At 44.6% G+C, this 21,863-nt stretch overlaps 1 protein-coding gene across 2 annotated transcripts in view; it reads left to right on the top strand.

Moving 5' to 3' along the window:
• Nucleotides 1–21,863, top strand: part of PKNOX2 (PBX/knotted 1 homeobox 2) — a 100,778-nt gene that overhangs the window by 65,580 nt on the left and 13,335 nt on the right. For both annotated transcript variants that reach the window (XM_072884752.1, XM_072884753.1), the window contains 4 exons: nucleotides 7,661–7,769; nucleotides 13,499–13,638; nucleotides 18,041–18,212; nucleotides 21,473–21,661. In XM_072884752.1, coding sequence (XP_072740853.1) covers nucleotides 7,686–7,769; nucleotides 13,499–13,638; nucleotides 18,041–18,212; nucleotides 21,473–21,661 — 585 coding nt within the window. In that variant the 5' untranslated portion in view covers nucleotides 7,661–7,685. The remainder of the gene's footprint in view (nucleotides 1–7,660; nucleotides 7,770–13,498; nucleotides 13,639–18,040; nucleotides 18,213–21,472; nucleotides 21,662–21,863) is intronic.

Below are 21,863 nucleotides of genomic sequence, written 5' to 3'. Positions count from 1 at the left end.
AGGCCAAACGTATCTTAGGGTCTACCATTCAGAATAAATGGAGAAGACAGTGTAATTAAGCTTAATTAAAGGAGTTCAAAACTATTTGTAACTCCCTAGCGAGCTGGAGCTTGTATAAATCACCGCGTCGTGTCTCAAACCTCTCTTTTGTCATTGAGGCTGGAAATATGGCAAAAAAATTGCTTTCAAATGGGCCAGTGAAAGATGTTTAAATTGAGGCAATTAATCTAGCGGCTCACATCGCAATTTTTGGTGTCTTGGCTCAGGGCTTGGATGGGGACAACTCTCTGCCAATACCGGGAATGTAGAGTCATTTCTCATTGGGAATTTTGCATTTTAAAAGGAAATTCAGGGGGGAGGTAAGACCGGGAGGAGCCGGAGAGCTGCAAGAGAGGGATGTGAAGCGGAAACTCGGCGAGTCGGGAGCTCTGATTTATCTGCCATATGGGAAAGAGGAAAACAGCCGGCTCCAGAGGGATTTCTTTCCCTCTCCCGAAGGGAAAATTTGCAAGTGTTTTAGCAGGATATAGCAAGAAACGAGGCAGATTTAAGGGAGGAGAGAGTTTTATTAGGTGTGCTGCGGCATTGCTCTGTTTTCGGGGCTTTCCCATGGGTGGGGAAATCTTTGCACGCTCCCGTGCATGTCTCGCTCGTGTTTCTGCGGTTGGGTTAGGTCTGCTGTTTTTAGCCCGGGTTCTGCAAGCCCAGCAAAAACCAGGTTTCCATTTAGACCAAATCCTGCAAGCCCACCAAAAAGCAGATTTCCATTTGTGTTCACCCGCTGCAATTACTCGTGCAGGTGTTGGGAGATTTGCATGAAGCCTGCGGGCTTTGGTTTGCAAAATCAACACCCCAAAAAGGCCTTATTAAAAATGGCATTGCTGCTCACGGGATGTTTATGGGCTGCAGCGACGGTTGCAAAAAGTCATTGCCTAGTTTGTGGTGGGATCTTTGCTGGAATCGTTGGCACGCGTCTACGTGGCGGTTGCGGGTGAGTTTTGCACTGGTGTTGGCATACTTGTGCTAGCTGAGAAATTGGTGGACTGCAGTTGTCAATTTGGGATGGAAAAATATGGCTGATGGTTACATTTTTTGCTGAGCAAGACTATTTTTGAGTGTGTTCCTTCTCGGCTGCCCATCCTTGAAGCAACGGCTCTGATGTCACGTTTGCTGGTGGGACAGAAGACATGCAAACCCCACAAATCTCCCATTTTCCCAGCACCTCGTTCATCTCAGACCCATACTTAAGCCTCTTCTTCCAGCCCATCTCTCCAAAATTCATCGTGTTTATTCACCATCATCTTCTTTGTCCTCCAAGAAGCTCCTCTGAACCTGGCTGAGACCTTGGGGATGGGACCTTCCTATTGCAGGACTGGCATGGGATTGAGATTTGATGTTTGCACGATGGAAATGCGGGTGCTCAGCGATTCCTCTCTCATGGGATTAGCAGGTTGCGATGGAAAACGAAGTGTGCAAGGCAAGGTTTGAAAGCGTCGGGCAAGATTTTGATCATAAATTATTCACAGTTAATGCTCGCAGCGAAGAACTGTTGGAAAATTAATCCACTCCCTATTATTTCCAAGCACTCTCAAGGCAATCAGAAACTTTTCCTGGACAATTCATGTCCAGCAAGAAAAGTTTGTGCATTTTTTGGGTTCCTCAGCTACGGTTCACTTCAAAGCTTTTCGATTTGCCCTCTGAAAAAATTCACAATTTGCTCTTTTGGGAACTTTTGCTGGGCCGGGGGCTGGATTGCACAAAATGCAAGTATTTTCAGGTTACTTTGAAGAAGCTTCTTTGCTGTTTCCCTGCGCCGGTTTGTTTTGGAAGGTGCTTTAATGGTCTCTCTCTCTAAAAATAACACTTTAAAATGTATGTAGGTATCTCAGCTCTCCACTTAAAAAAAAAAGAACAAAGTTGTTTAATGCTGCCGTTCAAGGTACATTAACCTTGTCTACTAAAGCTCTGACTGGCTCTTGCAGGTTTTATTCTCCTGTTTATGTTGCAGAGATATCCCTGGAGCCTTTTAGGGATGGGTATCTTCGGAGAGGAGAGAAATATTTAGCGGTAATTGTTGTTCTCATCGGAAATTCACTGTAGCAGCTCCCCCCTTTCTATGGAGCTGGAATTGGGAGGAGGATTTGCAGATATTAAATAAATAAATGGAAATAGTAAATAAATAAATGCTGTTTTCCCCTGCACCCAGGGGCGATGTCCCATCCGCTGACAAACCAAACCGGTGCTTGGCAAGAGTTTTTTGGCGTTGTCCGACGTGACGTTTCCCTCTCCCTTTTACCCCAGTGCTTACACATTGACCAAGAGCTTTTTTAGGCAAAAAATAGAAAAGGTCCAGGGTTTATCCTGCAGCAATATCAGATCTCCATCTGCTTTAGCCCGTGGTTGTAGCAGAAGCGCAGACTCGATTCGTCCTTTTTTACTGGGAAATAATTCGATAACTGGATGCTGGGCAGGGTCCGAAGGTCAGCATTTAGGGAACCAGCATCTTGGCTGAGAGCAAAGGATGCTCCCAGTGGAAAAACCCTCCTGGCTTTGGAAAGAGGAAATTTGGCTACCAAATATTCCTAAAAAAAATTAAAAATATTTGGTGGCCCAGTGGTATTTCTAGCACACTCGCTCCTGATATCCTCAGATGAGGCATCCTCAGAAGCAGCCTCGAACGTGAGAAATGTCTGAGAATGGGCAATGTCTTGAAAAACAGGATTTTTCCCTATTTTCGACCATTTAATAGCATCGAGTGTGTTTTTAGTGAGCTTAGGGTGGCGTAAGTTGGTAAAAACAAGCAAAAAGGGTGAAGGTTGGCACATAGAAATGAGCCGTTGGAGAGCGAGAGGGTTGCTCTTGATTCACTTTATGGCCAATGAAGAGTCGGCATCACCCGCCGAGGGTGAGCCTGTCCTCGCTCGCGGTTCAGAGCGAGATGTATCATCCTCTGGAGGTGCCTCTGCCTTCACCCTCAGCTCTGTTTCTTCATTTTAACTTAGATACATGCGTGTAATGAATGCATATATCATAAACTTCAGCAGGCACAAGCCCTCCGTGAAGACGGTGGCATAAAAAACTTGCAGCCCGCTGCGGAGGGAGCATGACTAACACGGCGTCATTGCAAATCTTAAAAAAAGATATATTAAAAAAACCCTTAGAAAAGGCAATCTTCCCCTAATACAGAAAAATACCTTCCCGTGGCTGGAAAAACATCCTCAGATATCTCTAATAATTTTGAAACTTTGGGTAGAGAAGAGGAAACGCCTGAAAAGCTGATTTTCTGATTTCTCACATTGAATCCTCCGTTATTAATTGCATGTTTTGCTGCGAGGGAGAAGCTGCTGAATGAGCTAGAAAAAACGATCCCCATTTTCCCATTGATTTGGAAACAGGAGTTGCACCTTGCAAAGCTAATACTAACATTATCCACTGAAAACGCTAATGTGGAGTCCAACAATGTGATTTTTTTTTTTTTTTGCATTCAGCTCTACTTCTAATATGGTTTTATGGCTGTTTTATTAATCAGGGAGGTCATATTCACCTGGGGGGTGGTGGAAGACTGTCTGCAATGCTTTGATTTTTTAAATGTTTTAAGGCATCAGTGACCACGCTGAAAAAAAAAAACCCCAACTTCTCAACTTAGTCCTTAATTATTTTTATTTGAAAGAGGAGGTAATATATTGCTGGCAAAAAAGCAGCCTATAAATCTGAGACTCTTTTAGGTAGACGCATGCTCTTCGGGAAATACATTTTCAACTTAATGGCAATATTTCAGCGATAGCTGAAATAATTTCATTTCATAAGGAAATTTAGGATACTTTGATCTCAGGTCGCTGCCAAAACCTAAAGTACTGCCGCTTCCGGAAATGAAAGAGCCTTTATGGGTTTTATTGCTCACCATTTCTTTCCTCTGTGCAAACGCCCTGGGAGTTGGCTGCAATTCCTGCCCTCCTCGACCCCCAGCCCCCCAGAATTTACTCTTCGCCCAAGATTTGATCATTGCCTTGAGCCGATCTGCAAGGGGTTGGCAGGGGTTTGGCGATGCCCTGCTCCTGTCGTCATCTGGATGCCTATGGTCAAAAGCTCACGCGGCTAAATTGATTTAAGAGGTGGGGAGAAAAAAAAAAAAGAGAGGATTAATGCATAAAATAGCAGCTTTCGACCCTTCCCTGCGTTTGGCTGCCGATAAATCCGCGGGGCTGACAGCTTTGCACCGTTATCCCAAGATTCATGGCTGGGGGCTCCCACGTGAAACACCCGTCCGGCTTTTCCCGCGGGCGCCAGGCGCTTCCCCGGATATTTACGGTGCCCGAGTGCATTTGTTTCCCCCAAGATAAATATACTGCTATCGGCAACAGCTGTCTCTCATTTTTATCCTTTTTTTTTTTTTTTTTTACATTTAGCTATAAGTCCTATTCTCCAAACAAATCAACACCCATAAAGCCTTAACGAATGGCTTGATTTTAGCAGGTTAGATGATATTCGGCAATTAAATTGGGCTCCGGACTGCCACCTTCTGGGAATATATTCGGCCAAAAAGCTCGCACCCCACAATAAATAGCCATGCGCTAGAGGTAGGTTCGCTCCTGGCATGAACAATAGATGCCAAGCAGGGTTTTTTTTTTTCCCAAAATAGCAATCTCTTATTTTTTTTAGCTTCCCACTGAGATGTCTAGACCGTCACGGTGCTGAATTCTGCTTTTCTCCAGCTGCAGCTATTTCTGGTGGGGAGATTTCCCCTTGGTGTGTTACCCCTCGAGAACGTCCCTGCAGCTGCGAGTCGAGTTTTGACATCGGACACCGAAGATTTTAAGCTGCGAGTTCACTCAGGAGCAGATAATTTTGCCTCCCGCTATTTTGTTGTTGGGGAAAAAAGATGAAAAGCATTGTTTTAATCCCATAAATGCAATATCCTTCTTGCTGCAAGAGGTCTGTGTCATGCAAGGACCCCAGTATGCCTTCCCAATGCACAGGATTTGGGGTGTGCTCTCTTAATACTCAATTCGTGGGTGATCTGTACTAGTGCAAAGTAAAAAAAAAAAAAAAAAATTATTAATGCAAAATAATAAGAGTGGTTGATGCTCATCCCGTGCAGACAGCACTTGGCTTTCCATGTGGGCTCAGTGCATTTATTCTCTTGGTGCCTGGTGGTGCTTGTAAAGCCCAAAGCCTCATGGAGAAGACCAGAATATTGCGAATCTTGCCCCAAACACATGTGGACCTCATGGAGAAGACCAGAATATTGTGAATCTTGCCCCAAACAGCCGTGGACCTCACGGAGAAGACCAGAATATCGCAAATCTTCCCACAAACCACTGTGGACCTCACGGAGAAGAGCAGAATATTGCAAATCTTCCCACAAACAACCGTAGACCTCATGGAGAAGACCAGAATATTGCAAATCTTCCCACAAACAACCGTAGACCTCATGGAGAAGACCAGAATATTGCAAATCTTCCCACAAACAACCGTAGACCTCATGGAGAAGACCAGAATATTGTGAATCTTCCCCCAAACAACTGAGGACCTCACAGAGAAGACCAGAATATTGTGAATCTTCCTCCAAAAAACTGTGGAGACTGATCCGAAAACCCCAAACGTGCCTTGGTTTTTACTGAGCTCATCGGGATGCCTGTTCCTCTGCCTTGTGCGAGAGTGTTTCTCCCTGCATGTCACCATTTCATGGCAAAAGCAATGCTGATGCTATTTTTTTGGTAGATCCCTTCACTATATCAGAGGACTGCGTAACTTTTTGCATTTCTGCTTTCCACGGGACAGCATGGCAGCTCCTCTCCAGATGAGAAAGCAACAGGGAACCCAAGGCAACGATGGGCATCGCAACTGGGCGAACGCTTCAAGAGATGTCACCTTCTTACAAAAATGAGTCATTGCAGGGAGAAATGCACTTTTGGAGGTTCTGGGGTGATTTTACCAGGTGGCATTGTGAGTTTGCTGAATCCAGAGCTCAGAGCCTCAAAGAGGACCCAGGACAGCTTTTTTTTTTGAGGATTTAAGCAAGATTATTGGCTTTCCTTCCGAAGCAACTGGGCAGCTGCAGTGAAATAATAGAACAGGAGGCATTTTGGGGCAAAGAGCTGATTTTTGGTTACACTCTGCCACCAGGTCTACCCTTCCCCAAGGCATCCAGCCAAGAGCTCCTCTACAAATTTGTCCCTTCCTGGTGCCCCTCTTCTTTCTCCATCACCTTGGGACCTGAAGATACCAAAAACGAGCCTGTTTTCCCCCCCAGATAACTATGAGTTTACAGAAAGCAGAGCAACTTCAAGAGAGGTTGAGGGCGGCATGTCTCAGACTGCCTCCCGGCTTTAAGGATGTCCATATGGGATGTGCAAAATGAGCATTTGCTCCCCGGTTCAAATCAAGCAAGGGTTCGAACCCTCTTTCCTCACTTCTGTGCATTCAATCGCCATGGGGTCGATCGACTCAACATAGGAGTCAACTGTATTGGTCAATGTAACATGGGAGTCAACTGGGTTCGTCAACTCAATGTAGGAGTCAACTGTATCGGTCAACTCGACTTAGGATGCTCAACGTCCCTTCTGGATTGAGCATGCAATGCCTGTGGAGGTGACTCCATGGTGGCCAAAGGCAAAGAGACACATCGTTTGGGGTTTTCTTGGTGTATAGTTTCATAAAATGGAAGGTTTTGCATTTCTGACTTTCCTGCTTCCAAAAAGGAGGAATAACTGGAAAGGAGATGGAAATCCCCATTTAAGCACTGCAGTTATAGGCATAAGGGGGGGAAAGAAAATGCCCTGGGTGCACCAAGGCTCACAAGGGGAAAATATAATGAGGTTCACCGATAGCAGCCATCATCTCCAAGAGCTCTGCCCTTGCCTGGCTGCTCTCCAGGGAAGGTCTCCTTGCCAGCGACCCTCTTCGCTTTGCCCCCGATGCATTCTTTATCCAAAATAATGAATCTCAAATAATCATCAAATTATGATAAGCGTCATCAAATCATCTTGGGTTTCATCAAATCATCTTGGGTTTCTTGGGTGGTGGAGCACTGTGCTGGGGTGCTTGTGCGAGGAATGTCCCCTCTCCTTTCCGTCCCTTTTTTTTTCCTTTCCACGGGATTTTTTCCATCCATCTCACCCTAAAAATCCCAAGCAACCATGATCTGCTTCGGCTCAGGGAAGCAGGCAGAGGCAGACATGGAGAGCCCAGCAGAGGGCTAGTCTCTGGATGGATCCCCGTGGAGATGGCAGCGGCAGGACGTCTCTGTCACCAGGGTTAATGGCACCCCGAGGGTGATCCCCTTGCTCGGCGGGACTGTACCTCACTTTCTTACCACTTCACGCAGTAGCTTGTCTTGGATTTTATGTTCTAGAAACTGCTGCTGTAATTGCGAGTCTTATACTGGAGGCTGTGTTTTTATACTGTATTTTTGTACCACTTTTTGAGAATTATTGGTAAAGAGTTTGCTTTTTAATATATATAAAAATACATACATTTTTAGGAGGCTCCCCCCTCCAGCGGGGAGCCGCGGCACCGTTTTAGTCCTAATGGGCAATTTAAGGGACTTCTAAAATAGCCGAGATTTTCCGCAGCATCCTATGGAGACGACCCCGCTACCGTCCCCATCCCTGTCTCTGATCTGCCCCCCTTAACCCAGCGGCATTTCTCCCGCCCACAGGTTCTCGATGTGACTCCCACCCAGGATGCACCATGTCTCCCCGGCACCGGCTCTGACGATGATGGCCACCCAGACGGTGCCCCCTCCTCCCTACCAAGACACCCCACAGGTGAGTGTCCCCCAGCACCCATGGGCTCCTCCAGACCCCTCGTGACCCCCAACTCCTGCATTAATTACCCTGCCTTCCTAAATAATGACCATTACAAAGTATTTCACCCCAAAACGTTCATTTCAGGGACTGGCAAAAATTAAAACCCCTCTTGACACAGTCTCCAGGATTGAAGGGTTTTGGGTCAAACTATGGGGTTTTTTTTCCCCTTTCTGGCTTATTTTGGGGTCGATGGGTCTTCTTGGAAAGCCATCATGATGGCGTGTTTGCAGCCAGCAGGTTAATAAGCTGGAAAGACAAAACGTCTGGCTAAACCGGGATGGGTTTAGTGGTAGGAATGGCCTTTTGATTTATTTTTATGGCAGTTTTTGGCAACCCGTGGCGGGGGGAAAAAAAGACTTAATCTACAGTGTTGCTCTAAGGGGTCGAATAACTTTTCTGAGCATCGTTACGGAGTTAAGTTATTGTAAGAAGAGGAGTTTGTCCAAGAGAAACTCTACTGGAGCACCCCAATGGGCTGGACATGGGGGGTGAGGTTGGGTTTCGGAGATGGTCCCGTGCCTCCCAGCCCATCCCGAGATTTTCTGGGGGGCAAATCCAGATCACATTTCCACTTTCCCGGCTACAGTGACCGAATGGGGATGATCCACATTGAGCGCTGAACTGGCTCTGCACTCAAAGCAGCTTTTTTGGGGGGTTCATATGGGAAATTTTGAGGTTTTCCCCCATTTGCTTCATATCTCGGCTGCAAAAGCAGAAAAATCTCCCCTCCCAGGGAAAAAAAAAAATAAAATCAAGCCTGTTCTCTGAAAGCTAAAATAAATAAATCGACTTTTACACCCCCCCTGAAGCCACCTGGGTCTCCTTTCCGCTCGTCTCCTTTGGTGGGAAAAGGTCACTTCTTGCAAACGACACCTCGGTGGGGTTTTTATGGCTCCTCCAACTTCTGTGTCATCATTTGCTTGCTTCGCTGCTCCGCTCCGAGAGGGTTTTTTTTCCCAATTTTTTTTTTTTCCCCCGCGTTGAAACACACCGCCTTTCTCGCTTACGCAGCGGGGAGCCGCGACACCGTTTTAGGCCTAATGGGCAATTTAAGGGACTTCTAAAATAGCCGAGATTTTCTGCAGCATCCTATGGAGACGACCCCGCTACCGTCCCCATCCCTGTCTCTTATCTGCCCCCCGTTTTAATACGTTGAATTTTGGGGACCCTCAGGAGCATCGTTGACCAAAACCCTCCTATTTTTCCCTATCGAGGGGGTTGCTCAAGCGTTTTTCCTTCAGTTTAGTGAGTTTGGAGGAAAAGCTGCAGCCAAGAGTTGCTTTTTTTTGACTCAACACTGTGACTACTGTGAGCTTTTCACCTGAAAATTTGGGATTTCTAAGGTCTGGAAAAGCAAATTGCACAAATTTCCTCTCCCCAAAGACAGGGAAGAGATGGGAAGGGTTGGTGATAAATAAAAAAAAATCAATTATTAGAGCTACAACCAGCTCCTCGTCATCAAGGGGACCGTTTTGGGGAGAAAAGTGGTAAAATAGGGGGTTGGGGGAGCTTTGCATTAATATTTTACTGCGGAGGCTGTGCCAGCGATCACCCTCGCTGTCAGAAATGTGCAAAAATGAAGCAGAAATGATGGGAAAAGCTGCCTTTCGGAGGAAAAAACCCCACTTTCATAATCACCTGGTTCTGCTAAAGGGGTGTAATACAGAGCATCATTTATACCGAGCGTGGTTGCGCTCGCCGAGCCACTCTACCTGTTGAAAATTAAAGAGTCTGCATAAAAATCCGTATGTTTTCTGTAAAAAATTAAAAGCAAAAGCCAAGGAAAAATCTTCAGCCGTTTCATTGTCAAAGTTAGCAAAAAGAGGTCGCTTTAAAAATAGGCCTTTTCAGCACCAAAAGTGATGAAAGCAGCTTTGCCCTACCAAAAAAGTGCTTTTTAGGTGGTTACATCAGGGACAAAAAAGGAAAAAAAATAGAAAATATTTATTTACTTATTATATAAAGAGATTTTTAAAAATTATTACAAATTGGGTGGAGATGTTGATTTTTGATGTTGATTTTTCAGCATTTTCAGCACAGAAAGTGGTAAGCAGCTTTGCCCCCCCCCCCCCAAAAAAAAATGCTTTTTAGGTGGTTCCATCAAGGACAAAAATGGAAAATTAAAAAAATTACGCTTTTTTTATTTTAATAATTAAAATATTTTTTTGAAAAAATCGCAGATTAAAAATTGGGTGGAGAAGTCGATTTTTTTCAGCAGGATCAATGAAAGCCCCCAAGTCCTGGTGTCCTCAGCAGGTTTTTGGGCTCAGAACCCCCATTTTCAGCACGCGCGATGGCGGTAGAGAAATTTCACTGTGAAACGCTAAGGAATGGGGTAAATATTGCTGATTTAGGAGATTTTCTTGCCCTGAAGACCTTCGCCGTGGTTGCTCTCTCGAGTTGCCGTATTTGGCCATAGCCTTCAAGAAAACGCTAAAGCAAGAGGGATTTTCGCACTTAAACCCCCCCATCGCCTGGTGAGCAGCCGCAAACTCCGGCAAAGGATTTTCTTCCTAAAGAAGTGAAAAAACCAGGCTTTTAATATAAAAAGGAATATAACTGGGGATGATGCGCAGCATCGAGCAAGCGGCACCTCAAAAATCTCTGCTTTAACTGGAGTCTTGCAAGAACACGGGGGTTTTTAAATTTCTTTAAAACTTTTTTAACATTTGTAAAACTTTTTAAAAACTTTTCCAAATTTTTAAAACTTTTAAAAAACTTTTAAAAACTTTTTTACTTTTTAAACTTGTTTAAACTTTTAAAAACTTTTTTAAACTTTTTAAACTTTTTAATTTTTAAAACTTTTTTTCCTTTTTAGACTTTTAAAAATTTTTACTTTTTTAAACACATTTTTAAACTTTTACTTTTTTCTATTTTTTCCACATATTTTTTCATTTTTACTTAACATTTTTACATATTTTTACATAATTTTCACATCTTTTTACATCATTTTTACATCATCTTTACATCACTTTTACACCATTTTTAAAAAACACTTTTTACCTTTTTTACATGTTAAAAAAATGACATATTTCGAGGAGAATTTTGAAATTTTTGTACACTTTTTAAACTCTTTTTCACCTTTTTTTTCCTTCACCCCCCTCCCCCCCGCAACTATTTGTGGCCGTTTTCCAAAAAGAAAACCCAACCCCCCAATCCCCGCCTGCAGGTTTTTTCCCCAACTTTCATCCCCAAATCCCCACCCTTTCCGCCCGTACGCCCCCATTTTCCCGCCACCGAGGCGCTCACGCTCCCGAGCCAGAAACCTGCTGCCTTTTTCCTCCTTCCCCATCCCCACCTGCCCCCATAAAGCCATTTTTTGGCTGCATTTTTGCCTTCCTCCCTGCCCCGCGCCCCCATCGGGGGGCAAATCCTCGCATCCCAGCATCCTCTCGCCAATTTGGGATGATTTTGATTTATTTTTTCGTCTTTTCTTTAGTCCGAGGTGAGGTAATGGCTTCGAAACAGCCGCAGAGGAGGCCTTTTTTTTTTTTTTTTTGGGGAATAGCCCAATTAGTTGCAGACTCGGCTGGAAACAGCCAGCTTGGCAGGATTTCAGGGCAGGATGCGAAAAGGGCTTTGGCGTCCCGGTAAATGAGTGTGACGAGGGGAAAAAAAGCAAAAAGGAAAAAAGGGAGGGGAAAAAAAGCCATTCCCCCCCCCCAAAAAAAAAATAAAGTAATTTTCAAGGGAGATAATAGGGGGAAAAAAGGGGAAGACGAGAAAGAGGATGGGGAGATACTCAGTGGCGTGGCTGGAGCATCCCAAAAATCCAAAATTGCGTTTTGGTTTTAGGAAAAAAAAGAAAAATCCAAAAAAAAAGGAGGAGAAGAAAAGAGAAATCCAAACTGCTGGGCTATGAACCCCAAATTTTCACTAATTTATTTAGTGCCGGGGAAGGGAAGAGGGATGGAAATCGAATTCTGGGCTGGGAGAATTAGAAATTAAACAGCGCCGGGTGAATTTACAGGTGCCGGAGCCAAACTTTGGAGTTATGAACAATAAAGGAGATTTTAAAAAAAAAAAAAAAGCGCCGTATCGGCAGCAAAAGGTCAGGCAGGAGATATTAAAGTCAAACATTTTAAAAGCAAAAGGGGCCGCGGTTTTGGCCCGGCTCGGGTTTATGCAGCTAAGGGAGGCGAGAAATCTGCTTTTTTCATGCCGAGAACCCGAGGATAAGGGTGAGTTTGGCTGGAGAAGACTGCGGGCATACACAAGTCTGCACATATGTATTTTTTTATATATATATATGTATATGTATGCGTATACATTTATATAAAACCATTTTATTTCTATAGAAATAATCGCAGAAATCAATGTAGAAGTATATTAGAGAAATAAATAAATAACAGATCGAAAAATAGTTTATTTCTATATAAACACAGAAATAAATATGTACGTATATTAGACAAATAAATAAATGATATAGAGATATTTTCTTTAAATATAACTAAACACAGAAATGAATATATATTAGACAAATAATTAAATTATATAGATAATATTTAGTAAGAGGCAGTCGCTTCCTTTTGCTACCCAGCTCAAGGGAGGATTGAAGATTTACCGGTGAAAACCAGCAAACGCTAATTTTTTTACAACATTTCGACACCAAAGCAGGCGAAACACCCACTTTGCATTAATTTTCCACTGAGATTTTGAGCTAAAGCCACCGGATTCGGGGGGTTGCTGAATGCTTTTGAACCCAAATCGATTGAAATTCACCCTGAATTTTTTTTTTTTAACCGAATCTTGTGAAGACGCAGCGATGCGTCGCGCGGCGGACGTCGGACCCGTCTGCAGCCTGGCAGCGAATAATTCGGATTTCTTTAATGCAATTGTTGATTTTAAGTGGAAATTGCCCCTAAATACGTGCCATCCTGTACACGGGGGGGTTTGGGGGTGGTGCTGGAAGGACGTGCAGTGATTTGCACGCGCGCTGGCACGCACGCACCTCGCATCTTAAACACGTATATTTAACTAAAACAACCGCAATTTTTAAAAAAGCAAAATGTTAGTTAGCAGAATGATTTATCGCATAACAGACGTAGTTTTGCCTGTAGATTTCCAGCCCCGGCGCGTTGCGATTCCCACTGCAGCGGTGATCTGGGGCAGCATCGGGGGTAAAGACGGGCGTTTTGGGCACAGGCAAAAAAAAAAAAGGTTGATTTTTTTTTGTTTTTTGGCTGGCTTCTCACGGTGCAAAAATGATTCATCCCTGGCCTTGGCGAGTTGGAAGAGGTTCACGTAATTTTGGAAGAAAGTTTAAAATGCCTGTGTGTCTAGACAATAATACCTGCTTTGAAAAAAAACCGCGGCAAGCAGGAGACGAGCGTTGCAGCTGATTTAATCTAGGACTTCTGCAAAGCATCCCTTAATAAATTACCCCCCGGCCTTTGCTTTGCAATAAGGGTGTCGGGATTTTTTTCCTGTATTTTCCCCAAGTAAAAAGTGGAAAAAGCAGGGAAAAAACCTAATCCTGCTGTTCCCAGGATTAGGGGAAATGCAAATATGTTTTCACCCCCCTCCCAAACCATCCTGCTCAGAGCCCCATCACGGGGCTTCCTCCTCCTAAAGTTTAAAAATTCAGTGCAGAAGGCTGCAAAACTCGGTGGGAAAGCGCAATAAACCCCATTTTTGTTTTCTTTTCTTCTTTTTTTTCCTCTCCTTGATTCCCCCCCCCCTCCCAGATGACGGCCACAGCCCAGCAGCCCACCAAGGCACAGCCCGTCCACCTCGCCACGCCGGCAGCGGCCACCAACGCGCCGGTACCCGCCGCGGCCGGCGACCCCCAGGCACAGCTGGAGGCCGACAAGCGAGCCGTCTACAGGTGATGCGAGCTACTATCGGTCTGCACTAACGAATTAATGCCTTAATTAGCGCATTATTTCATTAATGCAGCAGTTATTCTACTGCATTATTAATCGTGCATCCATTGGGCGATGCATTAATTAATGCATCGGTTAATGCGTCGGTGCGTTGATGCATTCATTATTAAAACGCATTATTAATCCGCTGTTATTCAAATGCATTAATTAACACACAAATGCGGGGATTAGCAATTAGCTCCTTGTTAGCAATAATAACTATCGATATTAGTGCACGGGGGTGGAGCTCCTTCGTGGACCTGCTTTTGCAGCACCCCCCCCCAAATCTTCACCCCCTTAGAAAACCCAAATTAGCCTTTTTTTTTTGGCAAAACCATGCGATTTGGGGCCGAAAAAGCACCCAGAACGAGTAAAGTCACGTATTAACCTGAAATGTGCAGTTCATGCATCCATACGGGGTGCGGGCACGGGACGGATGAGCCCCTCTGATCCCCTTGTTCTGTCACTTTGGAGATAATAATATATAATGTTGTAATATATGCAGTAATGTTATCATATAATTGTAGTAAGTAACATTATAATTACGTAAATAGTATAATTATATAAGTAATATACAATTATGTAAGTGATATGTAATTATTTACAATATTACCATGTATACAGTCATGATGTAACAGTAATGTATAATATTATAATATAATTAGGATTAAGGTTTAAGGTTAAGGATTAACCCTCCGTTAATGGCCAGGGCCGCGGGGGCTTGTAAACCAAAAAATTGCAGCTCAGAAGTGAAGGAATTAAAATATTTTGACTCCAAATATTCAAATATTACGAGTCCGAAAGGTCTGGAAAGGCGGGTAAAGGCATGGAATAAACCCACTGCTTTCCCAGGAAAACGCAAAGAATTATTCGAAGCGGGTCTCAAGATTTCTCCCAATGATGGAAATAATTTTCTCAAGGCAAAAGAGGTCACTCAAGAAAAAAAAAAAAACAACACCTTTTCTGTCCACTCCTGCAAGGATTTTTGCAGCGTTCGTAGGATAACGAAAACCAAAAAACCCTTTGGAGTTTTTCCAGCCTTCATTGGAAGGGCAGAAAAAGGCCAGAAATAGCTTTTTGGAGGTATTTCCCACCCAGAAAAATGGGGAAAAAATTGTTGGCCGGTCCCACGCATGGACTCGGTTGCCCAAACTTGGCTGCTTATTTTTGGGTACCAGCGAAAACTACCCCCCGGCTATATTTTTATCTCGAAAAACACACCCAACGAGCCTTTTTTTTGCTGCATGCAGAATCTGAATCTTCACCTATAGAGCGGTTAATATGGATTGTGTCTATGTCATTAGCCATCAAATGCGCACGGGGGGGTTTAGCCCTCCCAGGGCTGTACCCACCACCCGAAACGATGGATTTTGTGTTAATTTTCAAGAATTGCACCAAGGCAGAAGGCATTGGCTGTAAGCGTCGGTCGATCAACCTGGAGGGAAATCGCCGGGAAAATGCGATGGGAAATATAAAAAGCGCTGGACAAGTCACCCCGCCGGGTTTTATGCTCTAGCGAGAGGTTTATCACCCATTAAAAAAATAGAAAAAAAAAGGAAAAAAATGAATTCTTCCCTTCCCTGCTTGGCGTGGGAGCATCTTTGCCGGGACTGGTCCAGCAGCATCGCTCCTCTGCTGCAATTTTTCCCCAGCTAAAGTATTTTATTCACTTTATGCAACGGCAGGGTTGGGACTCCCCAACGGATTTTTGGACCAGTAAAGATGATGCTCCCGCGGGAACCGATGCCTAAACCACCCCAGCACCGCAAACTGGATTTTTCCAAGTGGGAAACAGCTGGATTTCTTTGCATTAAGTTTATTTTCTATTTTTTTTTTTTTTTTGGAGGGAGGAGAGGTGTATATTGGAGCTGGGTAAAAAAAAAATAAGCATGTTGTGATGTGCCCACGGTGCCGCCGGCTCGTGGGCAGAGCCCTGCTGAAGGTGCGAAATTAGACCATTAGAGGAATTCATTTCTCTTTATTAGCCCGTGTCGAATCCTTTTTATTAGTGGCTGCGAACGACCTCTCTCCTGCAGGAAAATGTCAGGGCTGGTTCAGCCCTTTTATTTGGAGGATTCCCTGGGAAAAAAAAAAGGGGTTTTGGCAAAAAACCCCTGATTGTTTTTCAGCAAAATCAGATTTTTCCACCCCAAAACTCTTCCTTGTGCCGTAGGGGTGGTTTCCCACCTCCGTAACACCCGCAGTGGGGAGAATCCTCCTGTTTCCCCGTGCATCCTGGAGAGCCGTCTATCCCCCCGCCCAAATTCCGTAGCAAGGATGGGCTCCAGCTCTCACTTTTCATGCCGCGACCTCCGCCTGCAAACCCCCGTGGTGGCCGTTCCCTTCCCCTGCCTGTCGTGGCCACAGGAAGGCTGGAAATAGAGCAAACTGCGTATTTTGGGGGTTTGGGGGGTTTTTTTTGTGCGTGCAAAAAGGAAAAAGAATTGCACCAACAATTCGGCATCTAACTTGTGGCAGAAACCCTAATTTCGTTGCTCCTCGATACTGTGCTTGACTAGGAGCCTCGGTGCTCTCCCTTAACCCGTCCCTGGGGGTTTTGCACCGCCCCTTTGTTTTGTTTTATTTTATTGTTTTACTTTATGTTATTTTATTTTGTTTTGCTTGTTTAATTTTTTATTTTATTCTATTCTATTTTGTTTTATTTTTTATTTTATTTTATTTATTTTATTTTATTTTATTTTATGTTATGTTGTTATGTTATGTTATGTTATTTAATTTAATTTAAATTTAATTTAATTTAAATTTAATTTAATTTAAATTTATTTTATTTTATTTTATTTTATTTTATTTTATTTTATTTTATTTATTTTACGTTATTCCCAACTGAAAAGCAAACCATCCTCCCCTCGGCCACGTGCCACCCCCTCCTCCTCCCTGCCAGTGCTCCCAGACATTCACGGGGGTCAGCGGCAGCACTGCCCCAGTTATTAATACTGAGCAGCGTGGGGTGATGCCGGTAACGGTCTTAATCCCCCCTTGGTCGATGCAACCCCTCAAAGCAAAGGGGCTACAAATTGCTCAGGGGCTGCGATCCCCCCCCCCAAAAAAAACCCCCCATCCTTGGGGTAATTCCCTGCCTTTGCTCCTAATTGACGGAGCAGCTCTGGAAACGGCCGTGGGCACCTGCCGCTGAGCCGCCGGTTCATAAGTCCCAATAATTCAGCCCGCCGCCTGGAATTTGCCTTTCATATCCCTCGGCTAAGCCCCGGCGGGGCTGCCGAAATTATGAAATTATTTCCCCCCCCGCTCCGTTCTCCGCTCCAGCCTCGGTGAATCTTGCATTAAACCGGGATCAGGACAGATTAAACTATAATATGCTGCGGTATTAGCGGCTGCAAATGAAGACTTAGCCGAGGGGTTTAACCCCTTCGCCTGACTCCGGCTCAGAAAAGACCAGCGGGAAGCGATTCGTAATCATCTTTTGGGACATCTTTTGGAGGTAAAAGGGTGGAGCAAATCCCATTGCGCTGGGATAACTGGGGCGCTGGGGGAGACCATCCCTGGAACAGCATTTTGCATTTCTCCCCTGAAAGACTCCATAAATACTTTTATTTTGGTTTTTTGTTTTTTTTTTTTTTTCATTTGCACAGCTGGAGAGGCTGGTTGAGGGTTGCGCTAACTCATGGTCTTCATCCCCTCCTTCTCCACGTGCTTTGGTGTTGTATGTATATTCGCATTTTATATTGCATCGATTTAGCGTCATCGTTAGAGCAAATTGTGGATTTGCAAGAAGAATTGCGAATCTTTGTTTTCTAAGAGTCATCTTGTGGTAAGAAAGAAGTGGGATCTGACCCATCTTCAGGGACGGACATGGATGTGCTTGACAGAGGTGCAAAGAGACCTCTTGGTGGAGGAGCAACCCGTAGCAAGGTCGGTCCATAGGATGCTGTGGGCACGTAGAAATACCAGCTCATCCCCATCCGGTGTCTCCAACCAAAAGAGATATTTTGGGGTAAAATACTACCATCGATGAGTGGGTGCTGATGTCGATCCCCAAAATCCCACCAGGACAGCAGATGGCTCCAAGACAACCACCCCGAAGCCAAACCTTTTTGCCTATGGCAAAACATTTTGGAAATGCTGGCTTTGGTGCAATGATGGAAAGCACCAAGACGCTGGGGGAAGCCATTGCCTGGTAGAGAAGATGGTGAATTTTGCAATGTTTAAGCTTTTTTTTGGTTTTGGAAGGGTCTAGAGGGAGCACTTCCAGCATTGGCTTGGGAGTGAGATTTGCACCACTGGGCTCTTGCAAGCTGGGAGGGAATGGATGGATGGCGTGGGGTAAAAATGGACGTGGGACCTGAAACAGTGGGCGTCACGGGGCGTCTCCTTTGTCCTCTGCAGGCACCCGCTGTTCCCACTGCTGACTCTGCTCTTTGAGAAGTGCGAGCAGGCGACGCAGGGTTCCGAGTGCATCACCTCGGCCAGCTTCGACGTCGACATCGAGAACTTCGTCCACCAGCAGGAACAGGAGCACAAGCCCTTCTTCAGCGATGACCCCGAGCTGGACAACCTGGTAGAGGCAGCCGGGGCTTGGCAGGTGGTTTTTGGGGGGGTGGGGAGAAGGTAAGGGATGAGGAACAAATTATGGAGATCTACTGCTTTGGGCAGCATCTTGGAGCTGTGTTTGTAGTGTTGGCGATCTTGGCAGTGTTCTCCATAGACCTTGTGAGACCTTCTCCAGGACCTTCTCTGAGACCTTTTCCATAAGATTGCCTGTGAGAACAAACCCTTGCCCAATTTTTGCCTAGTTTTCCCACACGAACACCATGGGGTCAATGCAGTTCCTGGGAACAGCCAAGTTCGATGGCTGGTTTGTGCCCCAAAACTTGCAATCTCTGCAGGAATTACTGCTCTTTGGTACAACATGCAATAGCGTCTGCGTTCTTGTCTGGCACCATCTTGTTTCAAGTGTCCTAGAAACAAGGCAAAATAAGAGCTTTTTCAAAAAAAAAAGGTGATGCATATCAATGGTTTGGGACACTTTGGACCATTTTTGGTGGCTTCCCTGTCACAGCAACCCAAATTTCCTACCATACCCATTGCTGCTGGAAGGTGCCTCAGAAGACTGCTTGGGATGGAGCTTTTCTCTTGCCGAGACCTCAGGAAACATCCCCAAATCCCATTATTTTGTCCAGGACGCCTCCACATGTGGTCTCCATGGCAAGCGTGTGGGTGGACATGTCCATGGCACCATCCTGGTGCACCCTCCCTGCACTCCGCAAGCAGATTTTTAAGGTCAAAAGAGGCAATTTCACCCACTTCTGATGATGCAAAGAGGAAAACACCTTCCCCGAGGGATGGTGTGCCCCCTGGGATGTGTCGCAGCGGGATTTCCATCCCAGAAAAGAAGCAAAATCAGGCAATTCACAGGCAGCTTTTTGCAAATACTGGAGATATCAAGGAGGTGAGTTTGTCCAACAAGCTGTCACGAAGGGAAGAAGAACGAGCAATGCTGGTCCAAGTGCAAAAACTACTGCTTTCCTAAAACCGCAAGAAACAGTTTCAAGGTGGATTAAAATCCCGCATCGTTTATACCCGATATCAGCTCATGGAGGAGAGTTTTGCGACATCTCTAAATCAAGAGTGGCTTAGCAGTCTGTGGAAAGCCCTGCAAAAAAATTACAGGCCATGCAAAGCCCCGTTTGCAGATTGCTAAACCCGTTTCGCAATGTCTTATAGCCAAGACCAGAAATCGCTCTGGGACAAGCAACCAAAAAAAGCAATGTTTTGGATTATTTCAGTTTTGGGACTGAACATGCATCAAATGTTGAGGTGCACCAAAAAAACCCCCATCGCATTAAATTACATAAAATTGGGTGCAATGACCTAGCAAGAGGAGAGAGATGAAGCCAGCTGAAGCTAAAAAAAAAAAAAATCCAAAATTTTGGGGGAGGAAAACCTATTCCTACATATATCAAGGTGAAACATCTCCAGCAAGGGGTCAGCGCAGGAGATATGTCCACAGGGGCAATTTTCACTGTTTTTTTGGTGGTTTCTTTAAAAAACCCACACCAATCATGTTTTTTGGGCATGTTTTGGAGCAACTCTTGCTGCCGAGGTGAAATTTGGCTGTGGGCAGTTGCATTGATCCCATGTATGATCTTGCAGTGCTGGATATATTCCTACTCATATATATATATATATATATATATATATATATATGTATTTTTGCCCTATTTCTAGGACATATCTGTATGTATATATTCTATCCAATGCCCAGAACTTCTCCAAAAGCCATCCAAATCGCTCAGTGTGGTTGGCCTCCATCAAGACAGAGGAGATGGTTGATGCTGAAGAAGGACCGTTCCTGTTGGTGGGAAGCGCCAACTGGAGGGAATTCTGGATGAAAAAGACTTGCGGTGCTCAAAACTCAAAACTCAACGTTTCCACCTGTTCTTGAGCTGACGTTTTTTCCCTATTTGCATTGTCCTTTTTTTTTTGGTTATTTTTGGTTTTGGTTTTTTTTTTTTAAACGCCGCCAATTCCCCGGAAATCCGTGATGGCAAAGCAGGGATGAAAAGGCCAGCAGCATTAACTATCATTAGAATAAGAGTCATGTATTCCTCACCGCCGAGATGCACATAATTAGAAATTAGAAAAAGGTCAGATCTCACCATTATCAACTCAATCAGCTGCCGAGTGCCACACAGTCAATTAATTCAGCATCTGTATTTTTTACAACCCCGCGCACGTACGCCATCGGACTGTAACTCTTTATCTGGACAGATATACGGCGCAGCGGAGCAGGGACATAAAATGAGACCCTAAGCAAATGAGCTGAGATAATTGAGAGATTTATTTTTTATACATATATGTGTCAGGTCTTCTTGCCTTTGCCCTTGAATATTGACTTTCATGGCCGTTGAGCCCTGGGAGGATGCGGAGAGCTGGGGCGCGACGCCTCCACCTTGCGCTTTGCCTACGCCAACTGCGGAGGAGGAAAAAAAAGCCAAAAAAAAGCCAAAAAAAGCAAAAAAAAAAAATTTTTCCAGCCACAATCCATCATCCTTGTTGTTCACCAACCAAAAATTCGCTTTCTCCATCATGGAGCCACCACCTGAGTTTGGCCCTGGATTTTTCGGGATGTTTCCCAACCGTGGCGACTCACAGTTTGTAAAGATGACCACTAAAATTTGCAAGTTAAAAACACCCTTTGAAATGCAAAGACGCTTTGTTACATAAAACCGGATTTATTGCCCCGGAGTGAATAGCTGAAATTTTATATATTATGCAAGATTTCAAACAGCGGCTGTAAAACTTAAGGTTTCAGCTCGGCAAGAGGAATGTTTTATGTGTAAATTTTTTAACGTTTATGGGGTACGTTTTAATGAGGCCCAGGCTTTGCACCGGCAACAGCTTACGGCGGAGTTGCAGCCCCATAACCTTGTTAGAAGAAGTGGCCTCCAGAGAATAACCAAACACTTTTCGACAGCCAGGGCTTTGGCTTGGACTATTTTGGGGCACGGGGAGCAATTCCCATGAAGGCAATGGTAATTTTTGTAAATTTTGGCTTCTTGGGATTTCAGAGATATGATTGATGGGGAGGGAAAAGAAGAGTGGGGGTGCAAAGGGACGGGCTCTGGGATGGGTTTTTGGGCAAGGATATTGATTTTTTTGCTTTTTTTGGTGTGTTGAGAAAGGAAATGCATTTAATTCTACTGTAGAGGTCAGTTCCAGGTTAGATTTTGGGTGAGAATATTGATTTTTGGGGTTTTTTTTCTGACGCGTCGAGGAAAAAACCGATTTTAACTCTGCCATTGTGTCCTTGTGTAGATGGTGAAGGCGATCCAGGTGCTGCGCATCCATCTGCTGGAGCTGGAGAAGGTCAACGAGTTGTGCAAGGACTTTTGCAACCGTTACATCACCTGCCTCAAAACCAAGATGCACAGTGACAACCTACTCAGGAATGACCTGGGGGGGCCCTACTCCCCCAACCCCTCCTCCATCAGCCTCCACCCCCAGGTAACACCTTAAAATCACCTGTAATCCCCATCGTTGCACGTTGGCCAACGGGTGAGTTGGGCCAATGACGTTGGGGGGGTTGCTCTACAACTCTTGTAGCCTCCTGGAAATTCATCAAAACCCATCCCCAATTGAGGAAAATACTTAAAAATAACCCATATCTTGCAATAAATGATGCTGCGGTAATCTTTTTTCTTTTTTT

The sequence above is a fragment of the Ciconia boyciana genome, chromosome 20, assembly GCF_034638445.1.
Source record: "Ciconia boyciana chromosome 20, ASM3463844v1, whole genome shotgun sequence".
Classification (NCBI taxonomy): Eukaryota; Metazoa; Chordata; class Aves; order Ciconiiformes; family Ciconiidae; genus Ciconia; species Ciconia boyciana.
This window is presented reverse-complemented; position numbering and strand designations above follow the sequence as displayed.